The sequence below is a fragment of the Coregonus clupeaformis genome, chromosome 9 (assembly GCF_020615455.1).
Source record: "Coregonus clupeaformis isolate EN_2021a chromosome 9, ASM2061545v1, whole genome shotgun sequence".
In the NCBI taxonomy this organism is placed as follows: Eukaryota; Metazoa; Chordata; class Actinopteri; order Salmoniformes; family Salmonidae; genus Coregonus; species Coregonus clupeaformis.
In genome coordinates this window covers 48,686,226-48,702,871 of record NC_059200.1, presented here as the reverse complement: position 1 = coordinate 48,702,871, position 16,646 = coordinate 48,686,226, and the positions used below count along the sequence as shown (strand labels likewise).

The 16,646-nt window shown below is 43.4% G+C and overlaps 1 protein-coding gene across 2 annotated transcripts in view; it reads left to right on the top strand.

Moving 5' to 3' along the window:
- Window positions 1–2,528, top strand: part of LOC121574018 (janus kinase and microtubule-interacting protein 2-like) — a 52,340-nt gene extending 49,812 nt beyond the window's left edge. For both annotated transcript variants that reach the window (XM_041886527.2, XM_041886526.2), the window contains exons 20-22: window positions 708–773; window positions 1,569–1,645; window positions 2,231–2,528. In XM_041886527.2, the coding sequence (XP_041742461.1) occupies window positions 708–773; window positions 1,569–1,619 (117 nt within the window). In that variant the 3' untranslated portion in view covers window positions 1,620–1,645; window positions 2,231–2,528. The remainder of the gene's footprint in view (window positions 1–707; window positions 774–1,568; window positions 1,646–2,230) is intronic.
- The last annotated feature ends 14,118 nt before the right edge of the window (window positions 2,529–16,646 follow it).

Sequence of the window (16,646 nt, the reverse complement as noted above, 5' to 3'; positions counted from 1 at the left end):
TAGTGAAAGAAAGGTCATTAAAATATGTCCATAAAGAACAGATAGATGACAGGACTTTCACAGATCTCTAACATCTGTTCGAGACATAGTGTGCAAGACTCACACCTGACATTGACTTGATATTGATACTCTAAGCAGTTGCAGCATTTAGCAGAATACAGCATATGTTTACTTGAATGAACACAAGGTTGTTCAATCCAAAATTGTAATTTTTAAGATGGAACAAAGCAGGCTGGGAGATGATGCTGCTGCTGCAGTTACTCATTGCTACAGTAGAGGGCGATGCTCCATTTATTTACAGTTTACACTGACTGAGTCACTCCAGGGGTAGCAGCATTGTGCCAGCCTTTCACACACACCCAGCTGGAGAACCTCTTACCAGGCCACTCCAAGGGCAAAGCTGTCAGCATCACCAGTCCCATGCCACAGGCAGATGCTCCAATGAAATCCCAAATGTATCTAAATAATATTTACTGATACACCAAAACTGTAATACTGAAAATACATCATGACTGGTTTCCTAACGTTTTCTCTAACGTTTATTTATATTTCCAGTGCTGATTCAAAAATCTATGTAAAATATAAATGCATGGAGCATATTTGTGTTGGCTTGGCATATAGTTCAGCTGTAGCATGCAATGTTACTGTTGAATAGATTTAGTATATTCACTAAGGGAACAACAATATTTGCTTTACAATCTTTTCAGAGAATCCGGGACTTGGAGGATAAGACAGACATCCAGAGGAGACAAATTAAGGATCTGGAGGAGAAGGTAAGATGGCGAGTTATTTACCGTCACACAGGTTTTGCTCTCTCCTTTCCCCTGTCGTCTATAAACTGAGTGTATCCCAAATGCCATCCTATTTCCTATCTAGTGCACTACTTTTGGCCAGAGCCCAATGGACCCTGGCCAAAAGTAGTGCACTATAAAAAAAAAATAGGGTACCATTTGGGACGCAGGCCCTGTGATGCTTCTGTGACCTGAAGGGGTCTGTTAAAATATGTAATATAATGTGTGGTTATCTCTAAGGCTTTCCCCCTGACTGACATTCAGACTACCCTCTCCTTATAGTCACGCATTAGGCAGACCTTTCTGAACCCCACATCACTGACTAGTTAATGAGCCAAACATAATGAGGCGTGGCCTGTAGTTCTGCTTCCCTTGTTGCACAATACAGAGGGAAATGTGGGGTTCAGTTAGGTCAGGACTTATAGTCAGGACTTTGGTTATTTCAGAGTTAAAGTTGTATATGAACCAAGTTGTACGTGACTCAGAGATGCGGATTGTGTTTTATGTTCTAGTCTACAGACATTCTCAGGAAAACCACGCTCTATTGTAGTTCTGCTATAGCTCTGTTATTCACCATAGAGGCTAGGGCTAGGAATATCAGGACTAGCTCCCCCTACTTAGTAGCACAGTATCTTTGTAACTTCCTAAAGCTTCCATTGTTTCTGTCTGTGACTAACAAGTCTTATTTTCTCTCTCTCTCTCTCTCTCTCTCTCTCTCTCTCTCTCTCTCTCTCTCTCTCTCTCTCTCTCTCTCTCTCTCTCTCTCTCTCTCTGCAGTTTTTGTTTCTGTTCTTATTCTTTTCTCTTGCCTTTATCCTTTGGCCTTGATGTCTTTGACATCTCCTGCAGCAGAGGTAAGTCTGTCCTGGTCAACAAACAGAGAATCTTCCCATCTTCCTCTCTGCACTCGTCTGTTTTCCCTGTTGTTCTCCATCTCCCTAGCGACCATCAGGACCTGTGATAGTAAAAGGAGTGAAATCATCTTTGTAGTGTAGCCAACATGTCTTTTCACAGTTGTGATTCATAGAGATTCATTGTTTAGGGATTCATGCTATATGTAACTAATAATTTTCCTAATGACACTAGAAGTCATTATTCCTTGAAGCCAACCCATTTTTCCTTCACAGTTATGAAGAACAGCATTATTTAGTGCTATCCATTGTCAGACTGTGACATTGTGATCTTGGCATGCAAGCTTTGTTTGGTCTACCGGCTCCTCTGAGGCTCCCTATGGATAATGCTACAACCATTGTTAGATTGATCTCATACAGTTTCTCTCTCTCTCTTTCTCTCTCTCTCTCTTCTCTCTCTCTCTCTCTCTCTCTCTCTCTCTCTCTCTCTCTCTCTCTCTCTCTCTCTCTCTCTCTCTCTCTCTCTCTCTCTCTCTCTCTCTCTCGCTCTCTCTCTCTCTCTTTCTCTCTCTCTCTCTCTGTTTGCAGACAGTGTGGCAGCTTGGAGATTGTGTTTGTGACTGCAGTGGTTTACATTTTTTGGTGAAGGGAGTCATATTTTTGGAAATGGACATGGCTGGGAATTCACACCTGTTTGATTTGGGACCTCACTCTGGGGATACACACCATGTATGCTGCACTGCACTGCACTGTCCTGATCCTTGGAACATCCCTAAACTCAGTTGGGTAACAGGAACAGAACCCTCAGTTGGAAAACACACACACACATCATTCGCAAAAACTCATATACACTGGACACACTAATACTAACATACTGGAAACACATGCACACAAATATAACACACAACACACGCCCACATACACGGGCAGACAGAGAGACACACACACACACTCACATGTGCGTGTGCGCGCAGGCACACATACACATACATACACACACCAAACCCACTCACAGACGTCAAGGAAAACAAAGTCTGGGAGATCTTATCTCTGCCATGCAGGGGAACACTACACAACCAACCACCATCCAACTACACCAAGACTACACCAAGTCTACACCAACTTCAGACTGCCTACACCCAAACTACACCCAGACTTCAGACTGCCTACACCCAAACTACACCGACTTCAGACTGCCTACACCCAGACTACACCAAGACTACACCCAAACTACACCCAGACTTCAGACTGACCACCACCAGACTACACCCAGACTTCAGACTGACTACACCCAGACTTCAGACTGACTACACCCAGACTTCAGACTGACTATACCCAGACGTCAGACTGACTACACCCAGACTTCAGACTGACTACATCCAGACTTCAGACTGACTACACCCAGACTTCAGACAGGAGAGGAAAGGAAAGGCTGCTGTAGTCTTCATCAATAGACCTCCCCAGACCACAGAGTCCTTACTCTCGCCCTCTCCTCTCCCTCTTATAAACCTGCCAGACGCTCTTATGTGTGAAAGCACCCCTTCACAGGAGCGACAAGACCTGACTCAGGGCCTGTGAGCATGGTGACTGATTGATCTGATGGTGACTGACTGACTGTTCTCTGACCAGGAGACACGGGACATGGGACACCCAGGATAATGTGTCTCCTCTGGTCTGAAGCAGGTCAGGGGATGGCAGAGCGAGAGAGAAGGACCGGGCTTCTGTTTTGAGACCTTAACTTTCTTTAAAAAAAACAGCGGACAGAATGAAAGTCTCTGGTTCCACTTCTTTTCCTTTCTGAATAAACCAACAGTCCCGGTCGATCCTCATGTACCAAGATTTCCACAGAGAAAAAAAGACCCTCTCTATATACATTTGTTGATATGTACATGTGTCTTGATGATTTCCTGTAGTTTCTTTCCTTCTTTGTGAATATTAACCCTTTCTCCTCTGCAGCTTGAACAGTAGAGCTGCTCGGCAGTTTATAAATACCCCAACATATGAATTGCTCTGTTTATTGTGGTGACAGCTGCAAATGAAGTTTATTTCCTCAATTGTACTGGACTTAATATTTTCCTCCCCCCTTTTCTCTGTCACATTCCCTCTATTTTGTACTCGTTCAAGATAATCAATTGTAGCCTACCAGCAGGAGTTTCATGGTTTATACTGAATTACGTTTTAACACTCCCTTTAAAAGAACAGTACTATCTACAGCGATCTGTAAATACTACATCCTGGATACCTACCTACATCCTAAACAGCTTTGTCTGATTATGGTCATTGTCCTCTCAGCAAAGTGATCAGGAAGACTGTACAGAGCCTCTTGCAGCAATGACATGTCGTTTGCTTTACTCTATTTTACTAACACAATGGACACCACAGGGGTTGGTTCTAACCTTCCTACCCCCCCCTTATCCCCTTCTCCAAACTGAAATAGGAGACAATTGATGCAAGGTATACCTGCCTGGTTCTGCTTCTCTCCTTTCACCCTGACAATGTCCTGGTCCTGCAATATGAACTACCTTCCCCGTCCAACTCCCTCACCCACATCCACCCGAGCTAGCTCACCCACCCGACCCTATTCAGAGGCCTAGGAACCTAAGGCATCCCATTACATACCTGTACATACATGAACATGGCCCACTTCTGTTACGGTACACTGTAGGGGAATGATTGACACTATTTTGGAGCAAACTCCGCTAACTAGCGATTGCCTTAAATGCGCTATCCCCATACATTTTTACGTTCTTTTTAATGATTATGTTTTTGGTCCGTTAATATGATTATGTAACGTTGTACATTTCTGCTCACCGAGGACATTGTTTTGTAAATCTTTACCCTCCTGTTTTCCATTGAGAACTCAACCCCCTCCTCTTCTTTGAAGTATATTAAACAAAAAACAAAAAGATAATGATGAAAATAAAAGTGAATGGACTTCAGTTTTAAGTGTCTGTATTTTGGCGACATCTTGTTTCCAAATGTAATTTGTGGTGGCGATTGACTTTTACAGTGTGTCTCAGTTGCTCCAGCTCAACATATGGGAATAATGGAATCCTGTGGCACTGACTGAGGTGGGGAAGGGAAATAGGGTCTGGTTGTTAAAAGATATTACTGTGCGCGATGTGCTCTGCATATGTTACACTTGGCCATCAATTGGCAACGATATCCAAAACATTTCCCACATACTGCAGCCATTACCTACCAGTAAGTTAGGGACACAATTGTATTTTATTTTTCGCTGTACATTATCAACCTCACATACTGTACATGTTTTGTTTGAATTATGTTCTTTGTGTATTCTGACCCTTTAGCTTTTTCCAAGAGGTAAACAATTGACATCTGTTTGTGTTATGGAACCCAGTTGACTTGGTTACTGAGGACTTCACATTATGGGAATCACAAGTGCTTTTTGGCATTTCACCCAAGCAGAGGTAAAGGTCCTTGTTCTCCTACTAATAGAAAAAGGAGATGTTTCAGCTCCTTGGCACTGAGTTTATACCTTGGCCAACTCAACACAGAACAAAGTCAATCCAAGAGTCTGTCTTTTCACTTACCCTCTCTGTCCCAAGCTTTGCCAGAATAGAATGGAACCATTGAGAGCTCTGGACTACACCTCTGCCAGAGGCTATCTGCCATAAATAGACTTTCATCTCTCTCTCTCTATCCACCTTTCACCATGTACTCTCAATAAAAGAAAGGTCATTCACAGAGACAGAGCTGGTATAGTTGTAAAACAATTTTTTAAACAATATTTCCGGCCACAAATATACAGTCGTGGTCAAAAGTTTTGAGAATGACACAAGTATTGGTCTTCACAAAGTTTGCTGCTTCAGTGTTTTTAGATATTTTTGTCAGATGTTACTATGGTATACTGAAGTATAATTACACGCATTCCATAAGTGTCAAAGGCTTTTATTGACAATTACATTAAGTTTATGCAAAGAGTTAATATTTGCAGTGTTGACCCTTCTTTTTCAAGACCTCTACAATCCGCTCTGGCATGCTGTCAATTAACTTCTGAGCCACATCCTGACTGATGGCATCCCATTCTTGTATAATCAATGCTTGGAGTTTGTCAGAATTTGTGGGTTTTTGTTTGTCCACCCGCCTCTTGAGGATTGACCACAAGTTCTCAATGGGATTAAGGTCTGGGGAGTTTCCTGGCCATGGACCCAACATTTAGATGTTTTGTTCCCCGAGCCACTTAGTTATCACTTTTGCCTTATGGCAAGGTGCTCCATCATGCTGGAAAAGGCATTGTTCATCACCAAACTGTTCTTGGATGGTTGGGAGAAGTTGCTCTCGGAGGATGTGTTGGTACCATTCTTTATTCATAGCTGTGTTCTTAGGCAAAATTGTGAGTGAGCCCACTCCCTTGGCTGAGAAGCAACCCTGCACATGAATGGTCTCAGGATGCTTTACTGTTGGCATGACACAGGACTGATGGTAGCGCTCACCTTGTCTTTTTTTCCGGATGCCCCAAACAATCGGAAAGGGGATTCATCAGAGAAAATGACTTTACCCCAGTCCTCAGCAGTCCAATCCCTGTACCTTTTGCAGAATATCAGTCTGTCCCTGATTTTTTTCCTGGAGAGAAGTGGCTTCCTCGCTGCCCTTCTTGACACCAGGCCATCCTCCAAAAGTCTTCACCTCACTGTGCGTGCAGATGCACTCACACCTGCCTGCTGCCATTCCTGAGCAAGCCCTGCACTGGTGGTGCCCCGATCCCGCAGCTGAATCAAAATTAGGAGACGGTCCTGGCGCTTGCTGGACTTTCTTGGGCACCCTGAAGCCTTCTTCACAACAAGTGAACCTCTCTCCTTGAAGTTCTTGATGATCCGATAAATGGTTGATTTAGGTGCAATCTTACTAGCAGCAATATCCTTGCCTGTGAAGCCCTTTTTGTGCAAAGCAATGATGACGGCACGTGTTTCCTTGCAGGTAACCGTGGTTAACAGAGGAAGAACAATGATTTCAAGCACCACCCTCCTTTTAAAGCTTCCAGTCTATTATTCTAACTCAATCAGCATGACAGAGTGATCTCCAGCCTTGTCCTCGTCAACACTCTCACCTGTGTTAACGAGAGAATCACTGACATGATGTCAGCTGGTCCTTTTGTGGCAGGGCTGAAATGAAGTGGAAATGTTTTTTTGGGATTAAGTTCATTTTCATGGCAAAGAGGGACTTTGCAATTAATTGCAATTCATTTGATCACTCTTCATAACATTCTGGAGTATATGCAAATTGCCATCATAAAAACTGAGGCAGCAGACTTTGTGAAAATTAATATTTGTGTCATTCTCAAAACTTTTGACCACGACTGTACTGTATCTTCCTGAGACAAAATTAGTGACAGAAGGGAAACAATAGCATGGCTTAATTCTGCAGAAATCCCAGGTGACATATTGCTGTGTGTGAATAGAAATATGAGTATTTGTCAGCTCTGCTTGCTCTGCAGAAATATACAACTTTCAAGCATAGAATCCCTAATACTGAGCTGCACCTCATGCTAGGAATGAACAAGGATGTGCTTTATAGAAAGGTCATCTCCAGACCAGACTGAACTCCTGGTTTTCTACCAGAACAGTGTCTGGGAGTCTCTTATGTAATTACCATTATTCTAACTTGATTTCTGTTCCAGCAGCTCTGCAGGCTCTGCCATCACAAACGGATGCAGCTGGCCTCATCTCTCTGCAGCATCACTATGAATGAATGGCCTCTGTATTTATTGTTCTCCACCCAGGCTATGATTGTGTGTCAGCAAATCCATCAGACATCCCCACCCCAGCCAATCCTTCAGGTGAGGGAGGAGTTGAGAGTCAAATATGATGGGAGAAACTGATGAATATGCACTTTGAAGCACTCCTGTGAAGTGTGTGTCCTATTTTAATGATTTCTTGGACAAAAATAATCAAACACCCATGTTATCCTGCAGTGGGTTATTCTACCAATTTGGTGACTTTTGAGATGTGTAACTTTGTGAAAAAACATCCTGTCATAAAGAGCATTATGTTCAACATCATAAAAAACTAGTTTTCCCATCTCAAGAGGTTCAATAAAAAAAAAAATGACTGTGGTAAGTGCCTATTAAGTGCCAAATAAAGTAACAGGGTAAACCATAAGAGGGTTGACGATTTCATCTTAAATGAAAAACATTGTTAAATGCCCCATGCAGCAGTTTTGATCTCAATATCAAATCATTTCTGGGTACCTTACTGTGACAACAATACACAACATGACCAAAAGTATGTGGACACTTGATTGTCAAACATCTCATTCCAAAATCATGGGCATTAATATGGAGTTGGTCCCCCCTTTGCTGCTATAACAGCTTCCACTGTTCTGGGAAGGCTTTCCACTAGATGTTAGAACATTGCTGCGGGAACTTGCTTCCATTCAGCCACAAGAGCATTAGTGAGGTCGTGCACTGATGTTGGGCAATTAGGCCTGGCTCGCAGTCACCATTCCAATTCATCCAAAAGGTGTTCAATGGAGTTGAGGTCAGGGTTCTGCAGGCCAGTCAAGTTCTTCCACACCGATCTCGACAAACCATTTCTGTATGGACCTCGCTTTGTGAATGGGGGCATTATCATGCTGAAACAGGAAAGGGCCTTCCGCAAACTGTTGCCACAAAGTTGGAATCACAAAATCGTCTTGAATGTCATTGTATGTGGTAGCGTTAAGATTTCCCTTCACTGGAACTAAGGGGCCTAGCCTGAACAATGAAAAACAGCCCCAGACCATTATTTCTCCACCAAACTTTACAGTTGGCACTACGCATTGGGGCAGGTAGCATTCTCCTGGCATCCGCCGAACCCAGATTCGTCTGTCGGACTGCCAGATGGTGAAATGTGATTCATCACTCCAGAGAACGCATTTCCACTGCTCCAGAGTCAAATGGTGGCAAGCTTTACACCACTCCAGCCGACGCTTGGCTTTGTACATGATGATCTTAGGCTTGTGTGCGGCTGCTCGGCCATGGAAACCCATTTCATGAGGCTCCTGACGAAAAGTTATGTGCTGACGTTTCTTCCAGAGGCAATTTGGAACTCGGTAGTGAGTGTTGCAACCGAGGACAGACGATATTTACGCGCTACATGCTTCAGCACTTGCCGGTCCCGTTCTGTGAGCTTGTGTGGCCTACCACTTCGTGGCTAAGCCGTTGTTGCTTCTAGACGTTTCCACTTCACAATAACAGCGCTTACAGTTGACCGGGGCAGCTCTAGCAGGGCAGAAAATTGACGAACTGCTTGTTGGAAAGGTGGCATCCTATGACGGTGCCACGTTGAAAGTCACTCAGCTGTTCAATAAGGCCATTCTACTGCCAATGTTTGTCTATGGAGATTGCATAGCTGTCTGCTCGATTCTATACACCTGTCAGCAACGGGTGTGGCTGAAATAGCTGAATCCACTAATTTGAAGGGCTGTCCACATACTTTTGTACATACAGTGCCTTCAGACAGTATTCAGACCCCTTGACATTTACCACATGTTGTTATGTTACAGCCTCATTCTAAAATGGATTAAATAAATAAAAATCCTCAGTAATCTACACACAATACCCCATAATGACAAAGCAAAAACAGTTTTTTAGAGATTTAAAAAACAGAAATAGCTTATTGACATAAGTATTCAGACCCTTTGCTATGAGACTCGAAATTGAGCTCAGGTGCATCCTCTTTCCATTGATCATCCTTGAACTGTTTCTACAACTTGATTGGAGTCCACCTGTGGTAAATTCAATTGATTTGACATGATTTGGAAAGGCACACACCTGTCTATATAAGGTCCCACAGTTGACAGTGCATGTCAGAGCAAAAACCAAGTAATTAGGTCGAAGGAATTGACCGTAGAGCTCCAAGACAGGATTGTGTTCAGGCACAGATCTGGGGAAGGGTACCAAAAAATTTCTGCAGCATTGAAGGTCCCCAAGAACACAGTGGCCTCCATCATTCTTGTATGGAAGAAGTTTGGAACCACCAAGACTCTTCCTAGAGATGTCCGCCCAGCCAAACTGAGCAATCGGGGGAGAAGGGCCTTGGTCAGGGAGGTGACTAAGAACCTGATGGTCACTCTGACAGCGCTCCAGAGTTCCTCTGTGGAGATGGGAGAACCTTCCAGAAGGACAACCATCTCTGCAGCACTCTACTAATCAGGCCTTTATGGTAGAGTGGCCAGACGGAAGCCACTCCTCAGTAAAAGGCACATGACAGCCCGCTTCGAGTTTGCCAAAAGGCACCTAAAGACTCAGATCATGAGAATCAAGATTCTCTGGTCTGATGAAACTAAGATTAAACTCTTTGGCCTGAATGCCAAGCGTCACATCTGGAGGAAACCTGGTACCATTGATACGGTGAAGCGTGGTGGTGGCAGCATCATGCTGTGGGAGTGTTTTTCAGCGGGAGGGACTGGGAGACTAGTCGGGATTGAGGCAAAGATGAACGGCGCAAAGTACAGAGAGGTCCTTGATGAAAACCTGCTCCAGAGCACTCAGGACCTCAGACTGGGGCGAAGGTTCACCTTCCAATAGGACAACGACCCTAAGCACACAGCCAAGACAATGCAGGAGTGGCTTCGGGACAAGTTTCTGAATTTCCTTGAGTGGCCCAGCCAGAACCCGGACTTGAACCCGATCAAACATCTCTGGAGAGACCTGAAAATAGCTGTGCAGCAATGCTCCCCATCCAACCTGACAGAGAGGATCTGCAGAGAAGAATGGGAGAAACTCCCCAAATACAGGTGTGCCAAATCTGTACCGTGATACCCAAGAAGACTCGAGGCTGTAATTGCTGCCAAAGGTTCTTCAACAATGTACTGAGTAAAGGGTCTGAATACTTATGTAAATGTTATATTTCCATTTTTATTTATTTGTTATAAATTAGCAAACATTTATAAAAAACATATTTTTGCTTTGTCATTATGGGTTATTGTGTGTAGAATGATGAGGGAAAAAAACAATTTAATCAATTTTAGAATAAGGCTGTAACCTAACAAAATGTGGAAAAAGTCAAGGGGTCTGAGTACTTTCTAGCAAGAGCAATTTCTCAAGCAAAAATGTTGCTAGGACAGTCTGGGAGTGGTCTGAGTGGGGAGGGGAAAACTGAAAACTAGCTATTGGCAGAGAGGTTGTAACTCTCTTTCTTATTGGTCTATTAACTATTTTACTGCATGGTGATGTCAGCAGGCAGTCCAAAACTCCATCTCACCAAAACAGGCTGAAGTTTTATTTTCAAACAGCTCTTACACTAAAAGGTTATTTTCACAACATCACAGTATTATTCTCATTAACCTCATACTGTGGAAATATATGCTGAGTGTACTAAACATTAGGAACACTTTGCTAATATTGAGTTACACCCCCTTTTGCCCTCAGAACAGCCTCAATTCGTCGCCGTATGGACTCTACATGGTGTCGAAAGCGTTCCACAGGGATGCTGGCCCATGTTGACTCTAACGCTTCCCACAGTTGTGTAAAGTTGGCTGGATGTCCTTTGGGTGGTGGACCATTCTTGATACACACGGGAAACTGTTGATCATGGAAAACCCAGCAGCATTGCAGTTCTTGACACACTCAAACCGGTGCTCCTGGCACCTACTACCATACCCTGTTCAAAGGCACTTAAATATTTTGTCTTGCCCATTCACTCTCTGAATGGCACACATACACAATCCATGTCTCAATTGTCTCTAGGCTTAAAAATCCTTCTTTAACCTGTCGCCTCCCCTTCATCTACATTGATTGAAGTGGATTTAACAAGTGACATCAATAAGGGATCATAGCTTTCACTTGGATTCACCTGGTCAGTCTGTCATGGAAAGAGCAGGTGTTCCTAATGCACGGAGGGACACTTTATTCATATATAAATTTGGATTTATTGAATTCTTCATGTGGTCTATGTTAAAGGGCACTTCATTGAATATAACAGGCTTTTAAATGTCAATATTGGTTCACAATTTCTACTTAAAATATTAAAGGGACGCAAAAGGCACTCATTTTGTGGAACGACCCCAGTAATGAGTATTTGTTACTTGTTTGTTTTCTAAGTGTAGAGATTTCTCCATAAGACCTATTCACCCAAATATGCTTTAGTACCTTGAGGCCTTATGTGATCTGTGTCTGCCCTACTGGTGTCCCCCAGGGCACGGTTCTAGGCGCTCTCCTTTTTTCTCTCTACACTAAGTCACTCCGCTCTGTCATATCCTGACATGGTCTGTCCTATCACTGCTATGCGGATGACACTCAACTACTTTTCTCATTCCCCTTTTCTGACACCGTTGTGGCGACATTCATCTCTGCGTGCCTGGCAGACATCTCAGCTTGGACATACTCTTCCTCCCAGGGAAGGCCTGCCCGCTCCAATACCTCTCTATCACAGTGGACAACTGCATGGTGTCCCCCTCCCAGAGTGCAAAGAAACTTGGCGGGACCCTGGACAACACCATGTCGTTCTCTGCAAACATCAAAGCAGTGAGTTGCTCCTGCAGGTTCATGCTCTACAACATCCATAGAGTATGACCTTTCCTCACACAGGAAGTGGCGCAGGTCTTAATCCAGGCTCTTGTCATTTCCCATCTGGACCACAGCAACTCTCTGTTGGCTGAGCTCCCCGCTTGTGCCATCGTACCCCTGCAACCTATCCAGAACACTGCAGCCCGCCTGGTGTTCAACCTTCCCATGTTCTCCCATGTCATCCTGCTCCTCCGCAAACTCCACTGGCTTCCAGTCGAAGCTCGCATCCACTGCAAGACCAAGGTGATTGCCTACGGAGCAGCAAGGGGAACTGCCCCTCCCTACCTTCAGGCTATGCTCAAACCCTACATCCTAACCCGAGCACTCTGTTCTGCCACCTCTAGTCTCTTGGCCGTCCCACCACTACGGGAGGTCAGCTCCCGCTCAGCCCAGTCAAAGCTCTTCTCTGTCCTGGCACCCCAATGGTGGAACCAGCTTCCCCCTGAAGCTATGACATCAGAGTTCCAGCCTATCTTCCGAAAGCTTCTGAAACCCTACCTCTTCGAATATATATATATTTTTAAATGGCACTTGTCTTTTACTACTAGCATTAACTTTGCTGATAACTTCTTTATTGAGGAAAATTGTACTTACTACTACTGTGATATGTGGTTATCTCACCAACTGTAAGTCGCTCTGGAGAAGAGCATCTGCTGAATGACAAAAACGTTAATGTAACTGGCATGAAGAGGATTGACTGTGTATTGTGTCTAAGCATTATCAGGGATTGTTGTACCATGCCTGACTGAGTATGCACTTACGGCCCTGGAGACATGAGACCTGTTATCTTTTTAGGGGCATTCATTTCAAAGCCCCTCATCCATTTGTAATAGTATGATGGCTGATAACCCTCCCTATGCTCCTATGTTCATGCTTTAAGCCTCACTAAGTATACAATAGCATCCTGTAGCCATCGCTGTGTCCTTGAATAAGTGCCAAATGGAATTCTGCATGTTGCAGGGATGTGTTGGCTTAAAGGTATAACGTTCAAATACTTAATCCATACATATTTTCTACTAGAAGTCCAAATGACAAAAAGTGATCTCATGATTCATGTGGGATAATCGGATAAATCATCTGAATAAATCATCAGAGGGGAATATTTATTATTTGGCTTACACATTGTAATGGGCCTTCAGCATCCTATATGCTTCAGGGCTATCTGTACTCCACATAATCACTACAGAACTATTCTTGTCATTCATTCTGACGTACCCGTAATGTCCAGCACCATTTATTTAGATCTGTTAGCACTACAGCCATGACATCACACCAACTATACTATAACTCCCAGAAACAGAATGACCTAATACTTAGTGTAGCAGTCTGCCCCAGACATCAGGCTCTCTGTAAGAGAGAAAATAGTTAGCGGTCAGAACAGGAGGATAAGTGTATTTTTGCAATCTCTAGAAGCTTCATTCCTTAATCACATGCTTGTGACAGAAAAACGGTGTTACTCTTACATGTCGGTGTGCTAAATGTAATCTGTGACAAGGGATTGTTGTATTTTTAAGAATGTTTGACAATAGACTGCCGAGAATTGTGGGCAAATTTGCAACTGAGCTGAGGAACATACTGTGGTGCATTTAGAAGCTGAATAAGAAAAAAACACGTCGGATTTAGTTTAAAGGATGGAAATTATCCAAGGCATTGAAGCATCTCATCTCTGTTGTCATGTGCTCTCTGTTTAGCATTCTCATGTCATGAGAGTGGTGACTGTGCACAGTATGTCTAAGCAACACAAAATGGCACCCTATTCCCTATATAGTGCCCCATAGGGCTCTGGTCAAAAGTAGTGCACTATATAGGGAATAGGGTGCAATTTCACAGCCTGTTTGATCTCACTGTGCTAGGACCAGGGTGACCCAGAGTTCTCTCTCCACTCATACACCCTTGTTTTGGCACTGTGATGCGACTCCCTCTACTGACTATTACATTTAGGTATCATCTGCATTGAGTTGTAACCAAACCAAAGTTCATCAACTATACCCTATAGTTGGTTGCCAAGTGTAGGTTTAGCAACACTGATGTACAGTACTAGTCAAAAGTTTGGACACACCTACTCATTCCAGGGTTTTTCTTTATTTTTACTATTTTCTCAGTTGTAGATTAATAGTGAAGACATAAACTCTGAAATATCACATATGGAATCATGTAGTAACCATAAAAGTGTTAAACAAATACAAATATATTTGCCTTGATGACAGCTTTGCACACTCTTGGCATTCTCTCAACCAGCTTATTGAGGTAGTCACCTGGAATGCATTTTAATTAACAGCAGTGGTGGAAAAAGTACCCAACTGTCATACTTCAGTAAAAGTAAAGATACCTTAATAGAAAATAACTCAAGTCAAAGTCACCCAGTAAAATTCTACTTGAGTAAAAGTCTAAAAGTATTTGGTTTAAAATATACTTAAGTATCAAAAGTAAATGTAATTGCTAAAATGTACTTAAGTATCAAAAGTAAAAGTAAAAATATAAATCATTTCAAATTCCTTATATTAAGCAAACCAGATGGCACAATTTTTTATTTTATTTTTATTTACGGAAAGCCAGGGGCACACACCAACACACAAACGAAGCATGTGTGTTTAGTGAGTCCGCCAGATCAGAGGCAGTTGGGATGACCATGGATGTTTGGTTGATAAGTGCGTGAATTTGACTATTTTCCTGTCCTGCTAAGCATTCAAAATGTAACGAGTACTTTTGGGTGTCAAGGAAAAAGCTACTGTTAGGGTGGCAGGTAGCCTAGCTGTTAAGAGTGTTGGGCCAGTAACCGAAAGGTTGCTGGTTCGAATCCCCACGCCAACTAGGTGCAAAGTCTGTTGATGAGCTAGGCATTTAACCCTAATTGTTCCTGTAAGTTGCTCTGGATAAGAGCTTCTGCTAAAATTTTAGCTAACATTAGCTACCTAGCTAGAATTTGTAACACAAATGTAGCTAATTTGTAACATATCGTACGAAATGGTTGATGGACTTCCACAAATGAATACATAACATACTAAACTTAACATATCATACTAAATGGAGTGTCTTGGATTTACATACAGAATACTATGGAATGCTCTGAGACCAGGTTGCACTTGAGGATGCAAGTATACAGCTAGGCATGGCGTCACTGTATCCAGCAGAACGTATTTTTGTGTTGGCTAAGTACATTTATTTCTAAGTAGGTCAATTCCAATTGAAGGCACCCAAACAGACCTTGTGAGAAACTGCTGTGTGGCTTCTGGCTGTGGAGAGTGTCAGGGAATATTACCGTCAGAGAATATGACCGTTTATTTGTTAAAACAGTTGAGTGGTTATGTGTTTCTACTTAGCCAGTTGAAGCGGATCCTTCAGTTGGTGCCTGTGCTTATCTCAGCACTCAGCACTTTGTCACTTTGAGACGTGCTAGAATCTGTCTTCCTGCAGGCCCCTGTCTGTCTAATTTCTGCTAAGTAATCAGGCCAGTGTCTGAGAACAGTGACGCTGTCATCTGCAGGCTCAGACGAAGCTTAAAGATATAGCGCCTTTCTTCGGGGTGGAGGGAAATTGTGTGTTTGAACGTTGAACCGCCATGCATAGTTAACCTAGATATGAGCGACGACAACCACAGGTGCTATTGGCCTGGGAGCATGCATGGTGCTGAAAGGACAGCGCCAAAGATGGGTGTGGCCAAAACACGTGCACCTGTGGCAACAACCCTGGCCTGAAAAAGTGTACATGAATAAATAGTTTATCGTAGGCTACTCCCTTACAAAATAATACCCAGTAATCAGTTTTGGTTTTTATATAAAAAGTAACATATTTTGTCTTAATATATTCAATATAGGCCTATTTAGAGGAGATGACAGTTGCCTGGACTATAACCATATCAGGTGCAGTTATTTTACTAGATGATGCATTGAAGATGTTTGGTGCATCTGTGGTAAACTAACATCTAAAATGTGTGACTGAACTGCTGAAGGGGGTAAAAAAAAAGCTCCTGCTGCAGGTATCACTTTGTTTTGATGAGACCCAGGGCAGCACTGCCACCTCTGGTTTGGAGACTCTAACCTACTCCCCCTACCTCCTCCTGCCCAGTGCATTGGAGACTATAGCCTACTCCCCCTGCCTCCTCCTGCCCTGTGCAGCTACACACTAGAACAGTTTCAGGACTACTTTCGCTCTCTTTCCTCTCACTACAGCGCACTATGGCCGAGCACAAGCAGAATTGGAACAGGGAGGAGAATGATGACTTACCGGTGTATCTCGCCCGTCCCGGAACGGCCGACCAGGTACCCCGGCAAAAATACGGAGGTATGTTTTGCAACGTTGAGGGAGCATACGAGAGCAAAACCATTGATTTTGATGCTCTGAGCGTCGGTCAGCGTGGGAACCGAACCCCTAGGACTGCTAAACCGGACACCGCGCAGGAGGCGAGGAGCCCTACAAGTGAGAGGTCTCCGTGTAAAGAAAGTGTCATTTGGCACGATATGAAAGACTCTGGCATAGAGAGAAAATCTACCAGAG